At 48.4% G+C, this 26,620-nt stretch overlaps 2 protein-coding genes across 3 annotated transcripts in view; both read right to left on the bottom strand.

Moving 5' to 3' along the window:
- Positions 1-15: 15 nt before the first annotated feature.
- On the bottom strand, positions 16-18,817 carry CACFD1 (calcium channel flower domain containing 1). Of its 2 annotated transcripts, XR_012155239.2 has the most exons (6): positions 18,618-18,817; positions 12,099-12,171; positions 10,975-11,100; positions 8,823-8,930; positions 6,559-7,002; positions 16-1,355 (listed from the first exon to the last, which is right to left on the bottom strand). XR_012155239.2 is itself a non-coding variant. In XM_073314207.2 (5 exons), exons 1-5 carry the CDS (start codon positions 18,739-18,741, stop codon positions 6,909-6,911), a joined length of 525 nt encoding a protein of 174 aa, XP_073170308.2. In that variant the 5' UTR covers positions 18,742-18,817; the 3' UTR covers positions 16-6,908. The 2 variants fall into 2 exon arrangements, 1 of the variants encoding a protein (XP_073170308.2); XM_073314207.2 differs by having other exon boundaries at positions 16-7,002.
- A 1,501-nt stretch (positions 18,818-20,318) lies between these two features.
- ADAMTS13 (ADAM metallopeptidase with thrombospondin type 1 motif 13) overlaps positions 20,319-26,620 on the bottom strand; it is a 33,419-nt gene continuing 27,117 nt past the window's right edge. Inside the window, exons 27-32 of the mRNA XM_073314814.2 lie at positions 25,624-25,828; positions 24,673-25,021; positions 23,310-23,456; positions 22,287-22,463; positions 21,779-21,963; positions 20,319-21,446 (exon numbers count right to left, since the gene is read on the bottom strand). Coding sequence (XP_073170915.2) covers positions 21,288-21,446; positions 21,779-21,963; positions 22,287-22,463; positions 23,310-23,456; positions 24,673-25,021; positions 25,624-25,828 — 1,222 coding nt within the window. The 3' untranslated portion in view covers positions 20,319-21,287. The remainder of the gene's footprint in view (positions 21,447-21,778; positions 21,964-22,286; positions 22,464-23,309; positions 23,457-24,672; positions 25,022-25,623; positions 25,829-26,620) is intronic.

Below are 26,620 nucleotides of genomic sequence, written 5' to 3'. Positions count from 1 at the left end.
TATAAAAAGCTGCCACATTTTATTGCTAAAAATGCACATTACACCAGATGCCTAATAAACAGGAGTGAGACCAAATGCAGTCCACACAGAAAGGACCCTTAGAACAGAACAAAGAAAGGGAATAGAAACAAAAACTAAGAGCTAGTGCAGCTGCCCTACTGCAGGAAGACACATTAGGTGCAGACAATACTTTTGCTGTAGCTACAGACAGGTCCTTCTCCTGCCAGGGATTGTTCTAACAAAGTGGGCATGAGAGCTGGTTTTCTTCCCATGTTCAGCCACTGAAGGAGGCAGGGGAACGCCTCTCTTGGAGATGTATTGGCCCTCCCATCTTTGAGATTTCAGCTACACATGGTTAGCAACACCTTGCCACCACCATCCTCAGCAACATCACCACAGGGCTACCCCAGTCTCTTGCAGGCTGATGGTCTCACTATAGCACCAGCCAATACCCACACTATCCCTGGGTTAAACACAACCATGCCAGTAGCTTGTAAAGGTTTTGAACGGCAGCCCATACCAAAGGAAGTTGGAGTTTCCAGAACAGCAAAGACCCAGGTTTGGACTGACTGTCCAACCATTCATCCAGCCACATGAACACTGTATCCGCAGCTGACTCACTGACTTGCCTGCTCCCTTCCATTACTAGTACACCTCAATGCACTGGAACTGGGAGCAGAGGGAGGAAATTAAGGCATAGTACATTTGGGCTGGATATCAGGAAAGGTTTCCTAATACTGAGACCTCCTGTATTAGACTGGAGAACAGTCCCCACCCCACGGTCAGCGGTGGAACTCCCACCAGATGAGACATTTCACACTGCATGGGACAGATGAGTAGAAGGTAGAGATGGGTCAAAACCAGAATTCCAGATCCAAACTCCTCTGAACTTCAGGAAATTTCAGATCCAGACCCAAACTTTGCAGCTCAGGCCCGTATCTACCATGCACTGGCTAGGGTTTGATTAAGTGTGACCCAGCACTAAGGGTTCCCTGCAGCTCTCACTTGAGTCACGGATGCTCAGCACCTTTGGAAGTCCTGCCCAAGACTTCTTCCATCTCAAATGCATACGGACCAAATCCTGAAGTCTCTGAAATGCTCATGGAAGCCAGTGGGCATTTTGCCTGAGTCAAGAGTGAGTGAGGCCAGAGCAAGAACCTCAGAATTTGGCCTAAGGGAGTTCTGCCTGAGTATAAAACTGGGAAGGATGGTGGGTTGTTCTCTATGATGAGAACTTTATTCTTTGAGTGTAGCTTCTTTTCCTTTATACCCACGTTGGTCCACGTTCTTCTATTAAGTTCAAAGTCTCAGAAATCACAGTGGCTCTTTCCGGAGGTAGAATGGTCTTTTATTCACTGCATACACAAAGAATCAAGTAATTAGTCTTACAAAACCAGCACTCGCCACCTTCTAGAGCAGCAAGGCCTGGATACACAGTATAAATGAAGCTTCAATTCTTCCCTTTAATGCCCAGTGTAAAATTGTCCCAGATGAAAATGGAGCTTGCAAATACAGTGCTGTCACCTTTTATGAATAAAATAGATGAGAGATTAGTAACTTTGCTTACGCCGTGCAAATGCACTTTGGGAACGAGAATTGCCCAGACAGCACTGTGTCTGGTGGTGGTGTGCACATTTGCACCCAGTACCTATGTATCGTTCGTTTGCAATGCCAAGCTCTTTGTAGCCAATGAATTCCCATCTCTCTGTAATTTGCACATTATACAACCTCCTGCCCTCTGGTCAGTTCTCTCCCGAGAGGCCTTTCCAGCATGACCTAGCGCACACAGAACACAGAGGTTCCTTGTCTGTAAAGACCCCTTGAAGTGTGGGCCTTCAGCCTACGCATCACCAGTGTCTGAAGGGTTAGCGTCAGGGTTGGACTGAGACTGTGTACTCCCTGGGCCAGGTACTGGAACTTCATCTATGCTTGTACAACTCCCAACCCGCTGACAGTGCTCAGCAAGTACTATTAATAACCACCCAGCACTGGGAATGGATCTACTCACTACTGTATTCATAATGTTATCTTCAGGGTTTTATCTACACCCCCAAAAGTAATTGCTTATCCATGCTAGGATCAGAGCCAGGCTAACTACAACTGTGTTTACTGCTGCTGCTCCTAAAAGCCCTTTATGTGGCACGTCTAACACAGAATTCAGCAGGAAGGAGGGTTGTCAGCCTGCTGAAGTCTACAACCATGATAACAACCATCACAGGGTCATCTGCAGCACGAAGAGGGGCTTGGGCTTTAAAGCCCGAGTTTCCAAAAGGATCCACTAATTTTGGGTGCCCCAGGCTGGTCTTGAAGTCAGTGAGATCTGTGGGTGCTCAGCAGCTCTGGAAATCAGGTCCTAGGTGTCTCGAGACACCCAAATTTAGTGGACACTTGAAAACTCTGGCCAAAGACTTGTACTCCATCCTTACAGAAACCTCCTTATGGCTCCAATTCATGTGCTTAACTCGGAGCCTGTTCTTAAGGCTCATTGAAGTCAGTGGGACCTAAGCACATGCCTAAGTGCTTTGCTGAATTGGGGCCTGACCCCAGACACTGGGGCTCAGAGCACAGGATGATCTCATGAGACTTCCTACCGAGGTCTGGGGTAGTTTTGCCTTTGACACCAATGGAAGCAAGATCAGACCATGCAAGCTGGCCAATCTTAGTAAATACTGTAAAGGTCAAAAGGCGCTCGGACGTTTTTGTAACAGGGGCCTTCTGAAAACCCCGTACTGACAGGAGTCTAGGCACAGCATGGTGAATGAAGGACCTTGTCCCTTCACTGGCTTACTTCTGTGGGTGTAGATTAGACTCAGTGTTATTCTATCGCATCTGCGTTGCTTTTAATTTCCTTTTATTAAGGCTACTACTCACAGAACAAAGCAATCACCACTAATTTATGCCAGCAACTATGTGCTTTACTCTGCGATATCCTTCTACTGAATGCGACTCTAACTTCACCAAACCCCATTGAAATCAACGGTGCAAGTGTCCCATTTACTCAGTGGGACATTACACTTTTTTTTTTTAAATCTAGTAAAGATTTTGCATAGGGACACTGTCCAGACTGCTCAAAGGACAGGGCTGCTGTCACATGACAGGCTCCATCACAGTTTTATTCTGAGGTATCCTTTAAACACAGAATCACTGTATGGTATCCATGCCATGAAGGGCCCACTGACATTAGTGGTACAAGTTATCCAGGGTGCCGTGCTACCTAGTAACACAAACACCCCGGAAAGTCAATGCTCCATGTGCAGGAAGGTCCATGTACGGTAACGCACCTCGAACACAGAGCTGGTGGCTCAAACATGGGATCGGACCCTTTATTAAACTCAGTGGCATCTGGGTTGACAAGTCACAGAGCGTGATGTAAAGTGATGGAGGCACTAAGAGCCTAGGGAGAGGGGACAAGAAAATAGCTGCTGAAGACTGAGCTGCAGGGACGCATGCGTGTCTGCGAGTCTGTCTGTCTGACTGTGCAATAAACCCTGTGCTAGATTCTCGGCTGGTGTAAATCTGCAAAGCTCCTTTGACTTTAATGGAGTGACACCAATTTGCACCCGCTGAGGCTTTGGCCCCGATAACCTTAGGAGGCACCGTCAGCTCACCCTACAATACACACACTCATGCCTTCCAGCAAAATAAAACCGGCAGTCTGATTTTCCCACAAGCCAGGGCCCAACCCTGATCCCACTGAGGTCAGTGGAAGTTTTGCCATTGACCTCAGTGACTATAGGGTCTGTGCTAGCCACAACGGTATCTGAACTGGATTGTTCAGCCATCCTGTGAACACAACTTAAAAAGATCATGTCACACGCTGACTGCAGCTGGAAGGCGACAGGTCATCTGGTCGGTGAATCCCTTTCCTGAGTGTGTAATAAACAGCCCCTCACTCTAAAGGCTGAAATAGTAGTTCAGAGCATTTTCTTACAGTAGCTAGGGCTCCGCTCTTTGCCCAGAGAGAGACCTGAAATTAAACAAAACAGGCCCTTGAACTATGGCGAAACACTGTCCTCTGTGAAATAGTGTTTCCTTCTATGTCCCATGAGAACAGTCCCAGCAGAAGTACTTAAATACCCCAAAATAAATTATTCTTCCTGTTCCCAACCAGAACAAAAAGCAACAGAGTAAAACAAAACAATAAATTCAATGTAAACCTATGATCAGAACAGAGTGTAGGGGTCAGGGTTGAGAATAGAGGGAACTGGACTTTGAGAATGATCCATACCCTCCAGAAGAGAATCAAACGGAGAATGCGATTAGGGCACCGTTTATGTAGCCTGTTGTATGGAAGAAGTGCATTGTGTAGTCCACCCAGTACAAAAGTGGTGAATGTGGATTTGATCCTGCACCACAGATGTCAATGGGAGTTTCACCACTGAGCTGAATGGGAGCAGGATCAGAGCCTGTGTGCCCAAGTAGAAAGTGGGTATGATGTATGTTAATTACTAAAGAGCCTTTTCTTTTTTTTCCTGTCAGGAAGATCCCAAAACTGCACCACCGAGAATCCTCAAGCCCTGCTCTAAAATGTAGCCACCTCTGGGGTAGCACCCGGCAGCAGTTTAACAGTGCACAGCAAAAGGGTAAAACAGGAAGTGACAAACAATTGAATTCATTTGGTTACATCTGTAGGATGTGTAAAGACTTCTCAAGTGCCGTGTACAGTTATAGCTTATTAAAACCCCAAAGCTATTATGTTGCCTTTTTCTTCTGCGAGCTAAGAGCCACATTTTGCTCTCAGCTAAACCAGTGTAACTCCAGAGTCATCCGCTGAGCTCAGTGGAACTAATCTGGATTACTCAGAGCGCAGAATCCGGGCTAGAGTTCCAAGGCACCAGGTTAGAAGTAATGTTCTTTTTCTCTGCGCTTTGTCTAGTGGCTCCAGGACAGGATGAGGCCTTTACTTTCCCAGTTTAAAAGGAAATCAAACGGTCACAAAGCATGCTGTTGGAGGCAACAGCTGCAAACAGTATGTAGTGTCTAGCTGGACTAGTCAGAGGGTCCATTTACAAGCACTGCCTCTTTAAAGTAGCAGCAACTTAGGATAGAAAAGTTAACTAGGGGAGAACAATACGAGCTGGAGTGGGCTGTCAGTGTCCATGCTGCTGCATGCAATGAATGCACCTCACTGTGCAAAAACACTACAGCCTGCCAGGGTACCCCCCCAGTGACACATGATGATAGGACAGGGGTGTATGTGTGTGTGCGTGTGTGTTAGAACATTAGGAGAGCAGGCCACAAATTCCACGGTATAAAGTGAGTTGGTTCATCTTTGAGAATCCTAAGCAAACTTTACCAGGAGGATGCAGCGTCGAACGCTTCCCAGATCTGAGGCGTCTCAACGTTGCAGGGAAAAGCATGCCACCTGCCCACACAGCAACAATATGGGTGGCTGAAAGCCACCTGCTTTTTGGCATGAGCCTAAATGCTAATATTGTTGCGGGACAGAAAAAAAGAATATGTCCCACATCCATAGGTACCGACTCTGCGTGGAGAGGCAGTAGGAGCAAGAGCACCTAAGGAGGTTTAAGATTCCAAATCAGAATCTGGGCACCTGAGCAAGGGACCTTCCTTCATACCAGTTAACGTAAGTCACAGTTTAAATGGGCAGGACTAGCAAAATCCTGCTCAGCTCAAGGAATGTTACCCTCATTTCTGATGAGGGAAAGAAATTCTTACTCCCCTTTTCCTCCAGTGAAAGGGTGAGTGGTAACAGGAGAAAAAAAAATCCCTACGGAGACAAACTGAGGAGCTGATCTGGTTCAAGACCTCTGTACAATGCAGCTGCTGCCTGCAGCTATACTCAGAGGGATGTGGAGGTTGTGCTTTACACGCATTAAGACCTGATCCAAAATCCATTCAAGATTGCGAGAGTGTCTCCATTAACTTCTGTGGGCTTTCGATCAGGTCTCCGGCAGGTCTGTTATTGTCTTAAGTTACTTTTGTGCTCTCAAAGGTGTTTTGCTAAACAGCAGTAATTCCTGACCTAACTGCCCCTAATCTAAAATCCTAAAATAAAGCAACACCAAGGATCAATTAGTTCCTAACACAATCCATTCAGGCATCTGCATTGTTGTATATCGTTAAACCCTAGATTAGCATAGTACACCCTTAAAAATCTGTACCACAGAGCACCACTAAAGACTTGTAATGCACAAAAAGCCAGACTTTAACCCTGTCGGAGCCAATGGGCAACCTCCCAATCACTTCAGTGGGACCAGGAACTGGCCCCATAGTGCACTCTGGAAAGGGGGGAAAGCATCTCAGTTGGGAGGGTAAGAGCTTGCCCAGTGTTCCTAATTCATCTTTCAGAAGCCAGGTATCCATATTGCAGGGCTCCTGAGCTTCCGTGATTGGTACATCTTCCATCTCTTCTCAGGCAATTCCCAGACTAGCCCCCAAGTGAAATCGTGGCCCGCTACATGTTCTCCAGCAAAAACCCCACTGTACATCACGATCCCCCATGGTGAACCAGGCACCTTGCTGAGGAATGGGTACATGCTATCGGCTTTGTCGAGCAGCACTTGAAGAGTCAGCTGAGATTTAAGTCACACGCACCTGGTGGCAAAAAGGGATTTTCAGATCTTTGGTGCTGGGTATAACCTGGGCTGGGCAGGGCAGCTAATCACACAGGAGGCTTCTTCCCAGTGAAACCTGCGTCTTCCAGTTGCAATGTGCAATATTCACAGACTGAGACGCCTCCATCTGAGGCTCTTTCCAGATTATTTTGGAAGGCAAGGTGCCACCTCCTGCCCCTTGGAATTCTAGTTGCTGCAGTGTTTGGAATGTTCACCAAGGAATTGATAGAAGAGTGATCAGATTCATGTCAGAAGGGATTTCCACGGTGTTTTTAAAGTCTCAGTGTCAGCAGGAAGTGGCTCCACAGGAGGTTTACCCAGGAGGGAATTCTACAGCACCTGCCCCTCCAGAGTCCCCGTTAGCTTCTCCTCATCCGCTTGCTTCTGCTGTTGCTGGATTCTTGCATAGGAAATGGCATCCCCTCTGCAGAGAGAAGGGACAGCATTAGAAGATAAGCTATTTGGAGGCAAGACTGTCCTCTGTGTGTGTGCAGTGCCTAGCACAAGGCAGCCCTGATCCAGAGTGGGACCTCTTGGTGCTACCGGAGTCCAAAGAGTAAATAATAACTACAGTGAAAAACTCAACAGTCAACAAGGTACGACAGGCAGGTGAGGAGGACTGGGAATGAAAGGAACAGCCCGTTACTGGCTCCTTAGGCGTTTGGGTCTGCTCCCACTGGAATCAGTGGGTGGGGTTTTACTATTGACCTGATCAGTTGCAGAATCTAACCCCATCTGAATAGATCTGGCTTTTGGGCTGGGATTTGCCGTCATCTCAGCCAGGGCAATTTAACTCCACAACTGAAGTTTTGTAAACAACAAAAGGCAAAGATTTATAGAGCCTGGGTCACTGAGAACTGCTCTCAGCTGTGATTTTCATTTAATGCCAGTGAAAACGTGTTTTCACATGGGGTTGTAAACGTTCTGCAGCAGCGTTTGCAGCCCAAATGCCGGCTTAGCACTAGAAAATGAAACTAACCAGAAATGTTAAAGTGAAGCTAATGGGAATTTCCTTTGGGTTGCAGAAAGCAAACGAACAGCATAAAAGAAAATCAGAGGGGCAAAATTCTGCTTTAATAATATAAAGCATGGTGAGGCAAGGAGATTTTTAAACACACCCACAAGATTCCAAACCTGAAAAGGTCCCTTTACATGCTGGGAAAATTCTTTATTGGTATATTGAAAGCTCCCACCTGTGAATTTAGGGCTGTGACAGGGGTGTCCACCCCACACAAGGCCTGAGAAGGTTAAAAAGGGCCAATTAACATTGTAAGCTGCACCAGGAGGAGTGCCAGGGCTGGATAAAGCCTAGCTGAAGATGAAGCCCGGCTAGGCTTTTACAAAGCCAGGAAGTTGAGCGCAAGAGGAGGCTGCAGGGAGCAGCTGTGCAGTCACTCCCTACAGAGAATGGGAGTTGTCTAGGGACAAGGAGGCGTCGTGGGGGGAAAGTAAGCCCTGGAATCCCACACTGGACTACAGAGACTGGCAAGGAGCCACAGGGAGTGTAGGAAGCTCAAGCTGGCAAACCCAGAGGTGGGCCCAGAGACAGAGAAGTGAGGGAGGAAGGAGCTCAGGGAAACAGGAACCGTCTGAGTTTGATCAGACCATGGTTGCAAAAAACAGAGTCCCTGGGCTGGAACTCAAAAGTAGCAGGCAGTTCCCCTACGAGCCACTGGGCCTGGGCTTGGACTGGAAGACTGCCTGACATGGCACACAGACAGCCTGTCCAGTGGGACTTTGACCCCCTGGAAGGGGAGGACTAAATCATGATCCGACCAGAGGGCTGAGTCACGAAGAGGGAGCACTCCAAGTCGCAGAGAGAGAGAGAGAGAGAGAGAGAGAGAGAGAGGCAACAGTGCGAGAAACCTATGGAAAATGGCACCAGATGCAGCGAGAACTAATCCCCAGCCCCAAAGAGGCACCCCAGCAGTGAATGCACCCCATTACAAGGATGCTCTGACCCTGGCTCTCCTAGTGTGCTCAGAAAGATGTTCACTTTCTAAAGATATGCTCTCCATGAAACACTCTTAGCCCCCAAATCCTGCCACACAAACTGTTTGCACGAACCTCGACTGCTGTAGGTATATTTAAATACCACCCACGCAGGCCCCAGTCTCACCACACTGACTGCCCAGCCTCCCACCAGCCCCGCTGAAGACCAAATGGCTCTGCTGCAGAGAGCCAGGGTCGCAGGGCCAGCCTCACCGCTGTACTGCATGTGAAACAAAGCACTTTCTTCCTTACTTTTTGCCAAGCGCCGACAAGCCATACAGCACTCCTGTTGCAAAAGCAATAGCATTTCCCAGTAACGTGGTCAGCGTCAGACTGAGAATGACTGGAAACACGGCCATCCTGGGGGAGAGAAACAACGTCAGCCACGAAACAATCCCCATGGGGCTCCCCTGTATGCCCCTGTTGGAAATTACTTCCCTTGGAAGTTTACTCAGAGTTCCCATGACTCAGTTAGCACACACACATATTTTTTTATTAGTTCAAAGGCCGCTTAGTGTTAACTTCACCCACAACGTCAGTGCACACTTGTCTTCTATATCCCAACAGCAACACAGCTACGAGTACCGCCCAAAATACTCACATCAGATCCAGGCCCAGGAGGCTCCTGCCTGTCATGGTGTAACTCCAAAGGGCTAAGGAAAAAGCTCTGACAAACAAACTTCTGAAAGCCTAACTTCTTCTACACTACAGCAAACAAGTTAAGTACTGCCGGTTACTGGACCTTCACCAAAGACAGAAAAGGCAGGCTAAGGGCTACACCCTGTACACTTCTGATGAAGTGAGCTGTAGCTCACGAAAGCTCATGCTCAAATAAATTGGTTAGTCTCTAAGGTGCCACAAGTACTCCTTTTCTTTTTGCGAATACAGACTAACACGGCTGTTCCTCTGAACCCTGTACATGATGTCCAATGAATCATGCTTTCTCTAGTTCCTAAGCCTTACATAAGATAGAGCTGATATTTCCAGGGTCACTACACCTTTAACCCAGACAAGTCTTCTTTCAATTTTATTCTCTTATTCACGCTTTAAGCCTATGGCTCACGCGAAGATTCAAACTCGGTCCCATAATCAGGGGTCTACTAAATTCACAGCCATGAAAATCATGTCATGGACCGTGAAATCTGGTCTCCCCCCGTGAAATCTGGTCTCCAGCCGCTCAGCTGGGAAGGCAGAGCAGCAAGTGGCGGCTGCTGCCCGGTGCCCAGCTCTGAAGTCAATGCCACCCACCAGGAGCAGTGGAAAAGTGAGGGTGGCAATACCGCAACGCCCAACAGGCTTGTGACCCCCGTTTTGGGTCCGGGCCCCTAGTTTGAGAAACGCTGCGAAGAAATCACACTTTTTTTGAGTACCATATCCGTGAAATTTGCTATTTATGCCATGGCCAACCCATGAAAACTGTGATTTCTCCACGATTTCAGTAGACCCCTACCCAATGCAGGCCCCAGTTTCTACCAGCTGGGAGTGGCTGCACTCTTCCATTCCCTGGAAGCAATGCACGTGCTCTCTGTGACGCCTGGACTGACCTCTCCGCTAAGGGCCAGATTCTGCCTTGATTCCTGCTGAATCCAGCACAGCACCCTCCTCACAGGGTTGGGCTGAACCGTGGCTCCTCCACCCACAGGCCAGCCAGTGCAGCTGGGCTGGCACAGGGTGGGCAGTGATCAGCTGCTACTCAGACTATTTCCCTCTGAAAGCAAGGGGAAAGCAGGGCCGAAATTGTGAGCACAGTCCCTTCCCTGGGCTGGCGCGGCTATGCGGAGCCCCTTCCTCAGGGCTTTGCCCTTAATGTGCCTGAGGTTCACAGACTGAAAAGCTCAAGGACCTGATTATGACCTCCCTGAGACTGGTGTAATTTCAAATCCTCCAGGGCAGGGATGGTCTATTTCCTGGTTCACATCCGATGAAGTGAGCTGTAGCTCACGAAAGCTTATGCTCAAATAAATTGGTTAGTCTCTAAGGTGCCACAAGTCCTCCTTTTCTTTTTCCTGGTTCTGTCCAACACCCAGCACAATAGGGACAATGGCTCTGGCTAGCCACCCAAGTCCAAGCCTGTGTGACCCCCTGGGTCCAAACTCAGGTGGCTAGCCTGAGCCGCTGGCAGGGCTGCAACCTCTACACTGCTCTTCTTAGCATGGTAGTTCGAGAGAAGCTAGCGCAAGTCTGTCTGCCTGGGCCGGGAGGCTGCTTCCAGGGGCAGTGTAGACGTATCCCTAGCGTTCAAGGCCGAAAGGGACCACCAGATCCTCTCGTCCGTATATCACAGGCCACCAAACCCACCAATCAGGGCCAAAGCCCACTAAACCACCCGTCCAACCCCTCTGCCAGCCTCGTTTTTGCCTGCCCCCTCTCCGGCCCACAGCTGGAGCCAGCCATCAGTCCTTACCCACAGTAGAAGGCAGCTTTTTGCCAGGGCCGCAGTTTATCCGCCCGCGCAGACACCGCGTTTGCAAATTCGATAAACTGGCAACAGAATGGAGCTTCGCACAGGAACAGGATAAAGGCATTTAACCTTCAAAACAAAGCAAAAGAGGGTTAAGCCATCAGCATGCTCCGGAGAGGGAACTCGAGTCTCCCGGTCGGGGTCCCATTCACACATCTGTCAATGAGCCGAACAGCTCCGATTCTTAACAGTCAGAGAGATTTTATTACCTGGGGCCAGATTCTGCCTCCTCCTCTGCTCCAGTGGCCACGTGGGACTCCCCCTTTCAGACAGGGACCCCCCGGGTGGCATGGAGCCAGTGTAGTGCGCTCCAGCAATCCTGAGGAAGGGGGATGACCCTGGCGAACAAGCTAGGCAGGGTAAGTTAGAGACAGCGCCACCCCTCAGTTGCATGGAGCATGAAACTCTAGCACAACCGAGACTCATGCCCTGAAAGCCTAGCTCAGCAGCCATGTAAATGGGGGCGTAAGTTACAGGTTGGTCCAAACTGGGTGAAAAGGCCCAATCCGCACACACTTGACCTTACACTCTCCTGTTAATCTCCTGCTGCACATCCCCTCCATGAGTGGCAGGTTACACTGCTTTACTGCCTACTCCCCACGTGTCACTTGGGCAGTTTAGGTCACCAGGGCAGCTACTTCAAGCCGTATCTGGCCCGAAGCCTTGCTGGTGATCACCAGGGTTTGCGCACAAGCTTTGTGGCGGCAGACATAGAAGCCTGTACGACATCTGCAACCGATGGCGCTTCAGGAAGGGACCCCGCTTATTTGCATGCAGGATGCCCGTTTTATTCTGGAAAAGAGTCTCCGGATAGTGGCAGACGGCAAGACCGGGGAAGATCAGTACACTAGGCTAACCCCAGCTGCCTCACACATCAGTGAGGGCGAGACCCTCACGTCCCATGAGACAGACAGTGATCTCTTGCAGCGGTAGGCAGCCATTACAAAATGCAAGTGCAGAGTTATTTGCCCACAAAACGCAGCTCTACCGCCTGCCACTGCTAAATGGTGATTCAAAAGTGGAGACCAGCAGCGCTGGGGCAAAGAGGGAAGAACAAGCGTACTTACATCATCCACACCCCAGCCGCTATGTTCAGGGGGTTGATGGTCACGCAGTTCCAAAGGCCGGCAAGTGCACAAGCTTAAAAGCAAAGAGATTGATTTTAATTCATGTGAAAAATAAACCATGAAGCACACAGAGGTGGCAGTGTGATCTAGTGGACAGAACACTAACCTAGCAGGTAGGAGATCTGGGTTCGAATCCTGGTTCGGTCACTGACCTGCTGCGTGACCTTGGGCAAGTCTCTGCACCTGTGCTTTCCCTCTTCAGTCTGTATTAAACTCCCTAGGTCAGGGATTATCTCCCATTACTTGTATGTACAACATCTAGCACAATAGGGCCCTGATTTCAATTGCCACCTGTAGCCTCTACTATGATATGAATAACAACTACGTATACCAATCCACACTGAAGGGGAGAGATAATGGCCAGAATGATTGGGATGTAGGAGATAGGCTCGGCTCCCAATTTGGCTAAGACAAGAACACGGGGTGCCTTTGGCTTAGGACACTCGTCCTTCAGGCTTGTGTTTCTATGGACGTTCAGGGTTACACAGAACCCCAGTGTGTTTGCTTTTAAATTAAGTCATTTTAAGGGAGCCTCTGTTTTTATTTGCTGAAGAATCTCGAGTCATGTGTAACTGGCCCCGAGGTAAACAACAAGCTACTTTGAAATGAAAAAATAGCTGCAGTCTGCAACAAACTGAAGGCAGAAACAAGAACTAACAAATGGGCCAAATTCCTCTCTCATCTACAGCGCTGTAAATTCAGAGTGATTCCTCTGGAGTCATAGGGACTTATCCAGAGATACTCTGGACAGACATGAGTGGAACCCAGAGCAGAACCTGGCCCTCTTTCTGAAGATATGGAAGCAGTTGTTTGACAAAACAAGCCTCAAAATAACCCACGAGGCCTTGAGTATGTAATGCAAGAAGAGGAGCCAGCAGGCAGTTTGTGAGCCCGCAGTGCATGCATTTACCTAGCAGCTCATTAAACTTGCAAAATGTCACCTGCATTTGATACAGTCAGTCTCCTCAATTAACAATAAGAGGCTACCTTTATGCCCAGGGTAACCAGAGCCCAGGTGTGGAGGAGGGGCTGCATGGCCTGAGTGTAGGACAGAATCAGCGGCTGGCTCAATAAGAAATAATGACACTAAACAAAACTCCAGCTAAAATAGGGTCTCTAAAGGTTAGTATAGAGGGTGCTGGTTTTTGTAGCCCATGCAATGCAAATGACTGGTGTCTCTCACAGCAACCACACACCACACAACAGAACCACTAACCCAGGAACCTATCCTTGCAACAAAGCCCGGTGCCAACTGTGCCCACATATCTATTCAGGGGACACCATCACAGGGCCTAATCACATCAGCCACACTATCAGGGGCTCGTTCACCTGCACATTTAACCAATGTGATATATGCCATCATGTGCCAGCAATGCCCCTCTGCCATGTACACTGGTCAAACTGGACAGTATCTACGTAAAAGAATAAATGGACACAAATCAGATGTCAAGAATTATAACATTCAAAAACCAGTCGGAGAACACTTCAATCTCTCTGGTCACTCGATTTCTGACCTAAAAGTGACTATTCTTCAACAACAAACTTCAAAAACAGAGTCCAAGGAGAGACTGCTGAATTGGAATTAATTTGCAAATTGGATACAATTAACTTAGGCTTGAATAGAGACTGGGAGTGGTTGAGTCATTATACAAAGTAAAACTATTTCCCCTTGTTTATTCCTCCCTCCCCCCCACCCCCCACCAACTGTTCCTCAGACGTTCTTGTTAACTCCTAATGTGCTGGAAACGGCCCACCTTGATTATCACTTCAAAAGGTTTTCTCTCCCCCCACCCCACTCTCCTGCTGGTAATAGCTCATCTTAAGTGATCAATCTCCTTACAATGTATATGATAAACACACATTTTTTCATGGTCTGTGTGTATATAAATCTCCTCACTGTATTTTCCACTTTATGCATCCGATGAAGTGAGCTGTGGCTCACGAAAGCTTACGCTCAGATAAATTGGTTAGTCTCTGAGGTGCCACAAGTCCTCCTTTTCTTTTGGCGTCTCTCTGTATTTGAAAGCTGTGACCTACTCAGCGTTAAGGATTTCCATAGGTGAGAGTCCACAGGGGTCATTGCCCTGCCTGTGGTGTGTCTCGTGTGGTTGTACCTCATCTTAGAAAACAGAGAGCAATGTGGGGGAGTTTTTAAAGCAATCATTAATGAACCCTCACAACCCACTATAATTAGCACCTTCCACATATGGGGAAACTGAGGCACAGGATGGCAAATTGACTTGCCCAAATTCACCCAGTGAGTCAGTATCACACTGAGAACTCAGGACTTCCTGTGCTCTGCCGTTGGAGCCCACCCTTTGGGAAACACTAAGCAGTACGATTTTCTAAAAGGGTCTGTTAGGGGTATTTCAAGGAGACTAACACATTCCAAAGATAATGAAGACTCAGTGTGAGAGGTCAGCCGGGGAGAAGAAAAGTCAAAGGAGAAATAATAACAACTCTTATCTAGTGCTGCTTTACAATGGAGGTATCATTATCCTCATTTCACAGATGGGGAAACTGAGGCACAAAGCAGTGGCGTGACTTCCCCAAGGTCACTCAACAAACCAGTGGCAGAGCCCGGTCCAGCACCAGGGTCTTCTGAGGCTCAGTCCAGTGCCCTATCCCCTAAGGATACATGCACTCAGAGGAAATGGAAACAGCCCTCAGGGTTCAGGAGATGACTTATTCTAATCTTCCTAAACTATCTGCTGATGAGACATGTGTGCGCTCCCACTGCAACCAGAGCTCCAGGCAGGGCTAGTGGAACCAGCTGCTGGCACAAGGACAGGGCATAGACAGCTCTACTGCTTGTCCTTGATACATCTTAGCAGATAAAAGCACCAGATTGTGAGCAGGGGAGGTGGGCAGTTAAACCCAGAGCTTCAGGCACTCACGCTGCCCACAAGAAAGTGCATGATTATCATAAGTAGGAACCACTTAACAGCCACATAGCATCTGTCATCCGAAAGCACTTTCAAACCGATAGACCAGTTATATACAGGGATCACTTCACCCACCACAGAAACACAGCTTCCTCTGGAGTGGAACACAGCAGCTGATATTCACCACTCACAGCAACACTACACAACAGTGTAGGACAGGAAATTTAGAAAGCTCCCACATTCAGCTGAAAGCACAGAGAGAATTTAGAGGGCAGAATGCTATAATCCGAGCACAAATTTGGACTAGATATCAGGGCTAATAAATTCTTGGAATACATTTAAAAACAATTATGGTTTGGGAGTTCTTTGTTATGAGGACCCACCCCCAAAACAAACCTGACTGCAGAATGCCTCTGTACAACTCTCAGCTAAGCAAGAGGTTGTTTTAGCCCTCAGTGTACCAGCACCCATGACCAAACTGTTCTTTCACTCTTGTTGATGCCAAGGGGGAACAAAGAGCTGTCAGCTGAGATTTCTTTTCCAGTTCTAGGCCACGGAGAGCTTTTCAATTATGAAAACGTCTGCTGGGATTTGTGGTGTGGAAGACGGACAGGTCTGGTGCTTAGTCAATTAACTAATTTGCTGAATGGCAAAGGAGCATCCAGAGAACGTGGAGCTAAAATGAACTCTTAGCAGAAGAATTCACTCCTCTATAATTCATAGAATCATAGGACTGGAAGGGTCCTCGAAAGGTCATCTAGTCCAGTTCCCTGCACTCATGGCAGAACTAAGTATTATCTAGACCATCCCTGACAGGTGTTTGTCCAACCTGCTCTTAAAAATCTCCAATGATGGAGATTCCACAACCTCCTTAGGCAATTATTCCAGTGCCTAACCATCCTGACAGTTAGGAACCTTTTCCTAATGTCCAACCTAAACTACCCTTGCTGCAATTTAAGCCCATTGCTTCTTGTCCTATCCTCAGAGGTTACGGAGAACAATTTTCTCCCTCTTCCTTGTAACAACCTTTTATGGGCTTGAAAACTATCATTACGTCCCCTCTCAGTCTTCTCTTCTCCAAACTAAACAAACCCCATATTTCCAATCTTCTCTCATAGGTCATGTTTTCTAGACCTTTCATCATTTTTGTTGCTTTTCTCTGGACTCTCTCCAATTTGTCCACATCTTTCCTGAGCCCCAGTCACCTGCTCCTACCAACAGACAGTTCTGTCTTTAATACATTTTGGGCCAAGTTCAGGTATCAGCAGTCACAGCTTCGCTGGGGCTGAATCTCCTTATGCTAGCATTTGAAACCATTACAATACAAACCCCTTTTGCATTTGAATGAATCTGGCATTGTATGAACAAACTCTCCTTTTAGCAGCCTGGATACAATCAACTAAAATACGAATAAATTGGTTCCATTTCTTAGTGACCCACAAAGGCTAGAATCTTGTAGCAAATTGTGTTGTCTCCCTGCACTCTGGAAAACTGCCTTCTGTTATTTTGCTTCCCTGATATGAAGCTCTTTGAAAAGACATTGTTGTTAGTATGGGAGATTCAGAGAATTGTCCCTTCTGTTACCTGCCATTAACTTTGGCATTGGGATTCAGAGAACTTTGGGATTCAGAGAATTGTCCCTTCGGTTACCTATCATTAACCCTACTTGCCCAAGAGTCGCTCGGCATATTTTTTCCCTGCTTGGCAAAATCACAAGGAGAAGAAACTACCAGGTGTATACATGGATTTTCCAGCCTTCCTGGTTTGTTTGCAATACTGTTACTGATCACAAGAGGCTGACCACAACTCTTGCCAAATCTGACGTTTGTTGGACAGCCCCAGCACCTGGAATCATGTGAATAGGTGAGACTCTCAGCTTTCATGTTTTTAAACCAAGTACATTTCGAGTGCTCCTGGTTGCAGAGAAAAGCTGGAAATGTGACCCGAGTGTGCCCTAAATGCTCAGAAGCCAGAAGAACCCAAATGTCTTTTTTTCCCCAATTTCATGACTTTTAAAGCACACTGGTGATTTTTTAAAGCTTGAAGTTGGCAATGCTGTCCGTGGCACATACCAGCTGTCCCCTTCAGCTCTGCACCCTCAGCCCAGAGCATTTCTGTGGCCCCCAACCATCCCTTGCTAAAAACCCCAGCTCGCCAAGGACTGTATGCTGCACTGAAACTACAGAGGCTGGAGTGGAAGTCTCCAGGTAGCTCTCGCAGCACTCACAACCTGTGAGGTAGATTCCTCCTCCCAGCCCTGGGGAGACTCTTCAGCACATTTCCTGACTGTATGCAAGATACGGAGGGCCTTGCAAGAAGCGCTGTGCACTCAGGTGAATTTCACCCAGTAGGAGCAACTCTGTTACATCCTTTCACCACACCAGGAATGCAGGTGCCAACGTGCCTCAGCTGTGCAGCATGTTCTGAAGCCCCAGCCCGGCACACCCTCAGGTTAACAAACACGTTCTACACAGGCGAACAAAAGGAACTGAAGCAAACCTTGCCACCCGTGCCGACACCAGAACAAGAGCCAACCGAGGAGGCGGAGACAGAGAAAGGGAATGGATGAAATGTTCCAGCACACACTGAACAAATCAAAAGTGGGTGCTTTCTCAGAGACACGCTCTCACTTCCCCAGAAGTGATGGGCTTGATGCAGGAACAGGCAGCCGGTGGAATTCTCCGGCCTGCGCTAGGCAGGAGGCCAGACACGGTGATCGTAACCGTCCCTTCTGGCTTTAAGATCTATTCATCTTGTCAAACCATGGAGCAGCACAACCCAGTATGACCCAATGATGCCTTGACTCTTTCCATGGGAGATTGTTAATTTCAGGGGCAAGTATTTAACAAGCCAGCACAGTTCTCCTGCTTTGTTCCATCTCCCTTCTGTTTGTTTCAAAGATAAAATCCCTTATTAAAAAAAAAAAAAAAAAGGCCCAATATTATCCTTTTGGGGTCTCTATTCAGGGGTTAGTAATAACAGAAGCAAACACAGGTACACAAAACCACTGTGAAACCAGCAGATCAGCAAGGAAAAGAAAAAGTGGATATATATAAGCAACGAATGGTCAATAACAACAATGAACCAACCCCTGAGTCTGCAAACTGCACGCGGATTGCTTTGCCCATGCAGATCCCCATTCAAGTCCAAGTGCCATCCATCTGCCTGCTACACATTGCAGGATCGGGGCCTCACACCCTGTTTCCATTGCCTCCCAGGGCATTCCACCTGAAGGGGAAACGTCACAATTTGGCACAAGCGTAATAATTTATACGGAGAATGACGTTCCTCCACCAGGATCCCAAAGTGCTTCACAGTGAGGCCCAGGCGGGTTAAACAATGAAAGCGTGCACAACGTAGGCTCCGGTTAAAATCACTCTGATTCCCACACCTAGACAATGTGCTTCTGGATCTTTGCCTGGCTGTGATCAGACAGACAGACAGATAATTGCTGCTCGGACCTTCATCGCCAGTCACTGGCAGGCGGGCACAGGCCAGCACAGCTGACCCAGGACGGCCCATCCCTGGAGGTTATTCCAGGGGCACCGGCAAGCAGGACCTTAGGGCTACTTACACACGCCCCCGATGACACCGGCGATCCTGCACAGCCACTTGTACCACCAGGTCATGTCATCGTCCGCCGAGGAGGCAGCCGGGGCAGGGGTTGCTTGTTGGAACTGATCCTCCTGGGAGCTCATTGTGTGGCCCCTCCTCAGGGGCTAGGGGCAGCCCCCCCTTTGCACCTGAGCCACAGCAGAAGGGGACCCCCCTTCCTCCCCCCCCCCACACACAAACACCCAGAAGAGTCAGTGACAGCTCCTGACACCCGTCCTGCGGCGGGGCCCCTCACCACCGCCCCATGGAGCCGGCCTGGCCCCTGACAGCTGCTCTGTTCTTGCTGACAATGGAGAGCCTCTGTCCCCAGCAGCAGCAGTTTCCCCAGCTCCCTGCGTGCTGCATGATGGGTCCCCTCCCTTCCGAGAGGGAGGACGCTGATGTCACCCTCTCATGACACAGCTACAGTGGGCAGGGCCCTGCCTGGCCCCAGCGAGGCACAGTGAGCAGGGGTGGCCATAGGGGTGCGTGTGTGCACACTGGTGTGTGTACGTGTAGGCACCTCGGCGAGTGCACGTGCCAAAGCATGCCTGTGAGGCTGCCTGTGTGCGCCTGGGTGCAGACGGGCTGCTACCTTGCGTTTAAAAAGCGTCTTTCAGCTCGCCCTGAACCACAGAGGGCTCGTTTCTAATAGCCACTATGGGAACACAGGCGTTCCTTGACGTCCTGTGTTCAGACCCCCCAACCGCACACCTCTCCCACGGGCATGAGCTCCTACTTCCATGTGGGTTCAACAACTCTGGCGAACTCGGTCTTCTCCACTCGCGTGTTTCATTCTTGTGCATGTCTCTGCACTTTTGCTTCATCAGAGAGGTGAACGGACTTGCCTAAGGTTACATAGAATATGTCAGTGGTAAAGCCAGAAGCAGGACCAGGAATCCTGACTCCTAGTGCCCTGCGCTAACTACTAGGACATGCTGCCAAGGTGGCCAGTGTGCGAGGGCAGGATCCAGGTCTGTCAGACCAAGTGAATAGGTAGGAGACATGACGGAGGTCTGTATATGCAAACAAAAAACGTACTGAGCTAAGGCTGATTAGAAGGGATTGGGTTGGCAGGGATTCAGGGAAACTCCCACTCCACCCTTCACCCCACCTCTCTTCTCTCTGGCAGTTAGTGTTCAGTGATTTCCAGAGCTGCCAAATCTCAGTCATTTGGAAAGAGAGTCCCTCAGTTAGGATTTAAGTTTATGGGGCAGTTCTTAAAGTGTTTCCCCCTCTGGTGAAAAGGGATTTTGCTGTGTGTTTCAACAAGGCTTTCCAAATCTCTTGTCTTCCTGGAAATCTTCCCATTCACATTTGAGACAGGAGGAAAGCACCTTTTAAATGTGGCGTTGACAACTCTCACGATTCTATCAGGCATCTCACAATATTTGGAGTTTTTCTTAAGGCCCCTGCTCCTGGAATCAAGGGAGTGCATTAGAATCTCAGCTCTGTTTTTTTACAAAAGTTTCTGGCTCTCATGGCTGCAGAGAAAAGCTTGAAAATATGAACCAACTGCCACCTAAAGGTTCAGAAACCAGAAAGCAATGAAAAAGAACCCAACATCCATTTTGGGTTTTTTTAAAAGCTCATGATTTTTGAGCCAACATCTTGATTTTTGAGGCCTGACTCATGATTTTGAAAAAGATATAGAAAAGAGCAACAAAAATGATCAGGGGTATGGAACAGCTTCCATATGAGGAGAGGTTAATAAGACTGGGACTTTTCAGTTTGGAAAAGAGACAATTATATGGGGGATATGACAGAGGTCTATAAAATCATGACTGGTGTGGAGAAAGTAAATAAGGAAGTGTTGTTTACTACTTCTCATAACACAAAAACCAGGGGTCACCAAAGGTAATTAACAGGCAGCAGGTTTAAAACAAAAGGAAGAATTTCTTCACACAACGCACAGTTACCCTGTGGAACTCTTGGCCAGAGTATATTGTGCACCAAATTCATCATTAGCAGGACAAGTTCTCTACCTAATTATTGGGAAATACTATTATTGCTAGAGGACATGTAGTGCCCTGTTCTCATTTATGCATAAGGCCCCTTTCCACCATTCGGACAGTAAAGTGGCTGTAAACGTTAGGGTCCTTGTACACTGCCAGAGTGTAAAGGAGTAACAGGTCCATCAATTCCGAATGGCTTCTCCGCCTGCGACACACATTCGTATCATTGGCCAAAAGGGAAAATGCTAAAGGGTTAAGCTGCTGACTTTTACTAACTACTCTAATCTACATCTTCATCAGTGGATGCTGAGGCCCTGTGGCAGACGAGACCCTTCTAACAAGATGACATTAAATCACAGTCATGACTTGGGCTTCAGTCTCCAAGTCATTCGTTTCAGGCAGCTAAGTAGTCTCAGTGCTAGTTGGGAGAGACAGGAAAAAGCTTTTAAGAGAATTATAATATTTGACATCTATATAATGCCTTTCACTTGAGCATCTCCACGTGCTTTACAAATATTAACTGATCAGCCCTGTGAAGGAGACAGGTATTGTTATTCCAATTAAACAGATGGGGAAACTGCGGCAGAGAGGTTAAATGACTTGCCCAAAGTCAAACAGTGAATCAGTGGCAGAGCTGGGTGTCCTGACTCTAATTGATCCACTGCCTCCCTGGTTGCGGTGCCCCTTGTTTCCATTTATCTGGGCTCTCTGACCCAGTACACTGCTCGGAAACTGACACGATCTTCTGTAAAGCCTTCATGAAATTCAATTTCAGCCCGGCTACCCGTCGATTCCCAGAAGAACATCTGTTTCCCATGAAACACTGTTGTCTTCATGGCACTCACATCGCGTATCTGAACAAAGAAAGGAATGAATCACAATCGCATAGCAGTCTGCCTCTTTCAAACAAGAGCACTGTTGTTGCTATGCCAGGACCCATCAGGGAAGCGCATCAATAGTTCAGGGGACCTGGTACTCACAGAATGGGAAGTCACAAAAGTTGGGGGCAGAGTCCCAGTGACTTCAGTGGGGTCACTCCAGATCTACACTGGTGTAACTGAGATCAGAATCTGGCCCTATATGATTTCCAGGGTGCTTTGAACCTCGAATGTAGAAGCAAACTTCTCAGGGCCTATGAGGGGAAAAGCGTGCCCTACAGGTGCCCCGCCCCAGGCTGATGTCTCACCGAGATGTAATTGGAGTGTGTTTGATTGTTTTCAGTCCCCAGGTCCATGTAGAGGGCATGGATGGCTATGCGATACCGTGGAGCCACGTTGATAAAGGTCCGACATGCCACTCGTTGTTTTGGGTCTGGCAACTGTCCGGGATTCACTATTTCACCCCAGGGTCCAAACAGCTGCACATCACAGTCTGGGATGGGGAAGTGGGGTAGGAGAGAAAGCAAACTGTGTTGGGTACGTCCATACAAAATAAAGCATGTGTCCAGCAAATTTCCCCAGTGCACTCCAGACGGGGATCTCAAAGCATGTGCAAGCATCTTGCAGGGACCCATCTTCAATATGGAAGGACAGCCAATGGAGACGACTGAGAGGCCTTATGGGCCCCTGGTGAAGGAGCAACATCTCTGGGCCCTTGGGTCTCCATGGGCAGCCATGAACTGCACAGTGAAACTCAGTGGGCCTTGCTTTCCCTGCCCCTGCCCAAAAGCCCCAGTGAAGAGTTCAGCAAAGTACCTTGGTGATATTTTTTTGCCGCTGCTTTGCTGTTGTACTGAAGAACTACACCATTCCCTGGCAGCAGGAGGCGCTGCCTCACCATCAATGTGTTGGTCCTGGAGTTTACGGATGACACCGTCAGCTTCTTACAGCCTGTCCACCACATCCTCCGTCCAGAAAACAGCACTATATCCCCTGTAATAAAATTAAATAGTGATAAAGGACCCTTTTACCACAAAGTATTTTTACAAGGAAAGTCTCAAAGGTTAACATCCATGAAAAAAGGAAAACCAACTAGCGTTGAGGCAATGATCGCCAAAACAAAGCTTAGAAAGAGAGGTCATGCTGTCAGAGTGGGCAATGATAGACTCCCGAAAAAAAGTTTTCTATGGTGAGCTGAAATTCAGAAAGTGCAGGAGGGATGGTCAATGAAAACACTTCAAAGACTCCCTTAATCAGAGTCTGACCTTCTGGGGCATAACTAGTGATAACTCTGAAGACACAGCCAAGGACAGACCTTAATGGACAGCAACTGTCAATCAAAGATGTAAACCCTTTGAGGAAGACAGATGCAAAAAACTGACTGGAAAAGGGCCAAGAGTCACGCCAAGGCCTCAGCAGGAGCCTGCATATTCCCATGTGACATCTGTTTGCAAGCTTGCACCTCATGGATTATTAAACTATACAACTACATGAGAACACACACTCTGTCGTGACATCACAGTCGGATACAACAGATAGGCATCTACTTCACAGATCTAAGAAATCGCTTTCCGACCACGTCACCCATCAATAAAATGCAGCACCTCTGGCATGGAACACAGCAGCTGTTTAACAGCACACAACAGTGCTACATAACAGTTCAAGAAAAGAAGCGAAGAATAATCGGGTATCTAAATGAAACCACAAGGATATTTTAAGGAGCAAGATTAGAATTGTGGACTACCAGCAAAAGTTTACACAGAAGTAACAAGGAGGAGGCAGGCGCAGGTTTCTGAAAGTCCCCTGCCATGGATGAGCTCTGCAGGCTCTGGAACATACCTGCACTGCAGTTTAGGGAGCTCTCCAGCACCTGGACTGTTACCACTTCCCCCAAGGGGCGTCCAATGGAAACCGTGCAGTCACTGACTTGCAGGCCAGTCATGTTGATGACCCCGGTGGAGTTGAGGAAGAGCCTCCCACAGACACCTGCACAATAAAACGAAAAGCACAGACATCGTGGATAAATAAGGGCAGCAGAAGGAACGTACGCCCACTGAAACCACTCCCTCTACATCGCGGCATGTGCGCCGTCCTGTCTGCAAGCTCCTTGGAGCACAGACTGTGATCACTGCTCCTGAACATGTGTCAACAGCGTGCTTGACCTCTGTACAAGACACACAGTAAGACAGTTGTTGGCCTGAGGTGCTTGCAATCCAAAGAATGCAGGAGGCCCTGGGAAGAGAATTGTAAAGCCTGCTGCAGTTTCCACGATATGCATCTGAAGAAGTGAGCTGTAGCTCACGAAAGCTTATGCTCTAATAAATTGGTTAGTCTCTAAGGTGCCACAAGTCCTCCTTTTCTCTTCTGATGGGTAGCCCATGACACACCTGGAAGGCGTGACCCACAGCAAGATTTTCAGTGAATCCGCTCCAACTTCTGAGTCTGCAGCAAACCTGAATCGTGCGTGCTGGGGGCTTCTGGCCTGTGCTATGAATGTTCCACACAGCTCCAAGCGAGATGCTCTTCACAGCAAAGCAGAGCAGGGGAACTCTGAGCGGAGCTTGCCTAGCCATACCAATGTGCTGTACCCGCTTGGGGCTTTCACCCTCCTGAGCTGGAAGGGAGCTGCCCTGGATCTGAACTTGCTGTGGGCCGGAATTAGGCTCTGCAATGAATTTCATTTGATTTTAAATGATCATGAGCCTGGAATCCGAAGTCTTGACCCAGACAAATTTCCTACTGGAGTGCTTCCATGCTCCCTGCCGGAGTACTGCCTAAGTGCGGGAGAAAAGGAGTACTTGTGGCACCTTAGAGACTAACCAATTTATTTGAGCATAAGTTTTCGTGAGCTACAGCTCACTTCATCGGATGCATCCTGTGGAAAGTGTAGAAGATCTTATTATATACACACAAAGCATGAAAAAATACCTCCTCCCACCCACATTTTTTCATGCTTTGTGTGTATATAATAAGATCTTCTACACTTTCCAAAGTATGCATCCGATGAAGTGAGCTGTAGCTCACGAAAGCTTATGCTCAAATAAATTGGTTAGTCTCTAAGGTGCCACAAGTACTCTTTTCTTTTTGCGAATACAGACTAACACGGCTGTTACTCTGAAACCTGTCATAAGTGCGGGAGGACTCTCAGACTCCTGGCCGGAGTATTGGCGAAGGACATCACCCTATGTAATCACCACCTAACTGTACTCTTCAGCAGTGTCCTCCTCCCCCGCTGAAAGCTCCTCGGGGCGTTTGGGTGAAGGAGCCAGCACCCTGGTTGGAGGACGATCCAGGGCTTTGTATTCTGGCCTCTCAGAATAAGTGGTGGCTGCTGTCGTTATCGGGTTCGTAGCTGAAGTTGGTATCTGGTGTTCTGATACCGAGGATCCATCCACCACAGGCTGCTCAGGACAGGGGCCGGCAGAGCAGCCACGCACCGTGATGGGCTTGGGGGAGCGCATGCAGAAGACGGGGTTCACATGCTCATGGGTTTTCGGATTGAGGCAGAAATCCTGCCGCATCTGAATGCCGTTCCCACACGACGCCGAGCACTGCAGTGGAAGAAACCCAGAGGCCTTTATAAATCCACAGTCAGGGTTCTATGCAGGGGGAAGGAGGTTCAATGGCTAAAGTGCAGGTCAGGGAGTAGGAAGACCTGGGTTATAGTCTCAGCCGTTCCACTGATATTGGCCAACGCATTTAACCTCTATGCCCTTGAGTTTCCCCAGCTGTGAAATGGAGATTATAGAGCTGAGCCACCTTACCGAAGAACCCTGAGACCCACAGATGTACCAATATGCATGCACAATAGTGATTATGTGGGTGTCTGATCTGACAGGGGAAGGTTTGAGCAAAGTTCAGAAAAGACTTGCATGGAGCACATCACCCCAAAACATGCAAAGGCAATTTTTAAACAGCAGCCAAAGAGCAGAAGTCTAGCAACTTGGGGGCTGCACAGATACCCTGCTCAGGGACGGAGAGCGGAAGGAAAGATGAATGACATCCCTAGGAACAGGTTGGCATTTTGATGGATGCTAACACCATGCAGTGTGCAAGAGAGGAGTTATTTCTCCTATAGTCCTGGGATTTGCTATGAAGCCAGTGGGCTACACAGCTTCTGCACCTAGCGCTGTGTTAGAAGGGTAGCAGGTACCTCTGTCCATTCACTGAAACCCCACTCATAGGAGCACATTCTGACGATACAGGGGATGCTGGAGAGGGGTTTCTCTGCCTCCGGACACAAACTCTCTTCCAGCTCGGTCTCTAGGCCTTGGCGGAGCTGGACACAGGTGATCAATTGCGTGGCTATGCCAAGCCCACAAGAGGAGGAACACGAACCAGTTGCTGCTACTTTCCATCTGATCCGAGGGGAAGGAGAAAATTCAGTGAGGACTGATACCTCTCCTCTCACCAGCCCCTGCTAAAAAGCACATACTGAGACTTCCTCATCTTCCCACTTCCCCAGCCATCTGTAGACTCCCTTCCTGAGCAACACGCACACTGCAGCATGGGATCATCCCAACTTACTGTGGCTCCAATCCATATCTGGAACAGAGTCAGTCCCTGTGGCGAGGTTAGAGTATCTGAGGCTGGTGTAGAAGTGGGTCCTCTGAAAGCTGTAGAGCAGCATCTTTGGGTTTTGCTGAAACCCCATGAGCTCAATGTTTGCATGGGGGTTCACAGTACATGCATCACAAGCCCTTTCCCCCGCGCCCCCCTCCCCGCCCTCGGGGAGACATGTACGGGCTGAAATGAGTCAAGATCTGGTCTTCTCGTGATATTTCCACCCCCCTGGAACTGACATATCCTGAACAGACCAACTCTTGTGTTATTTCAGCCCAGTAAACAGCCTCCGGAAACATCAAAAACGAAGCCACACACCCTCCTAGCCAGCCTGTCCTGAGCATGCTTCCGCTACCACCTTGCCATGCATCTCCATCCTGAAGTTACAAGGTCAGAAGTGACTGGGCAGTGAGCACCCTTCACCCTTCCTCTAGAACACAAAGCACTTTGTCTCCAGCTTCTGGAGAGTGACAATCCAGAGGTCCCCTCTGTAACCTGGTTCCCCAACCACCTGGGTTTGAGTCCATGGAACTTTTAAAGACACACACTCTCCGCAGGCACATGCGGTCTTGGTGAATGTGATTATA

Source organism: Lepidochelys kempii, chromosome 16, assembly GCF_965140285.1.
Source record: "Lepidochelys kempii isolate rLepKem1 chromosome 16, rLepKem1.hap1, whole genome shotgun sequence".
NCBI lineage: Eukaryota > Metazoa > Chordata > Testudines > Cheloniidae > Lepidochelys > Lepidochelys kempii.
Note: the sequence above shows the minus strand (reverse complement) of the source record. Positions and strands in the feature narration are given on the sequence as shown.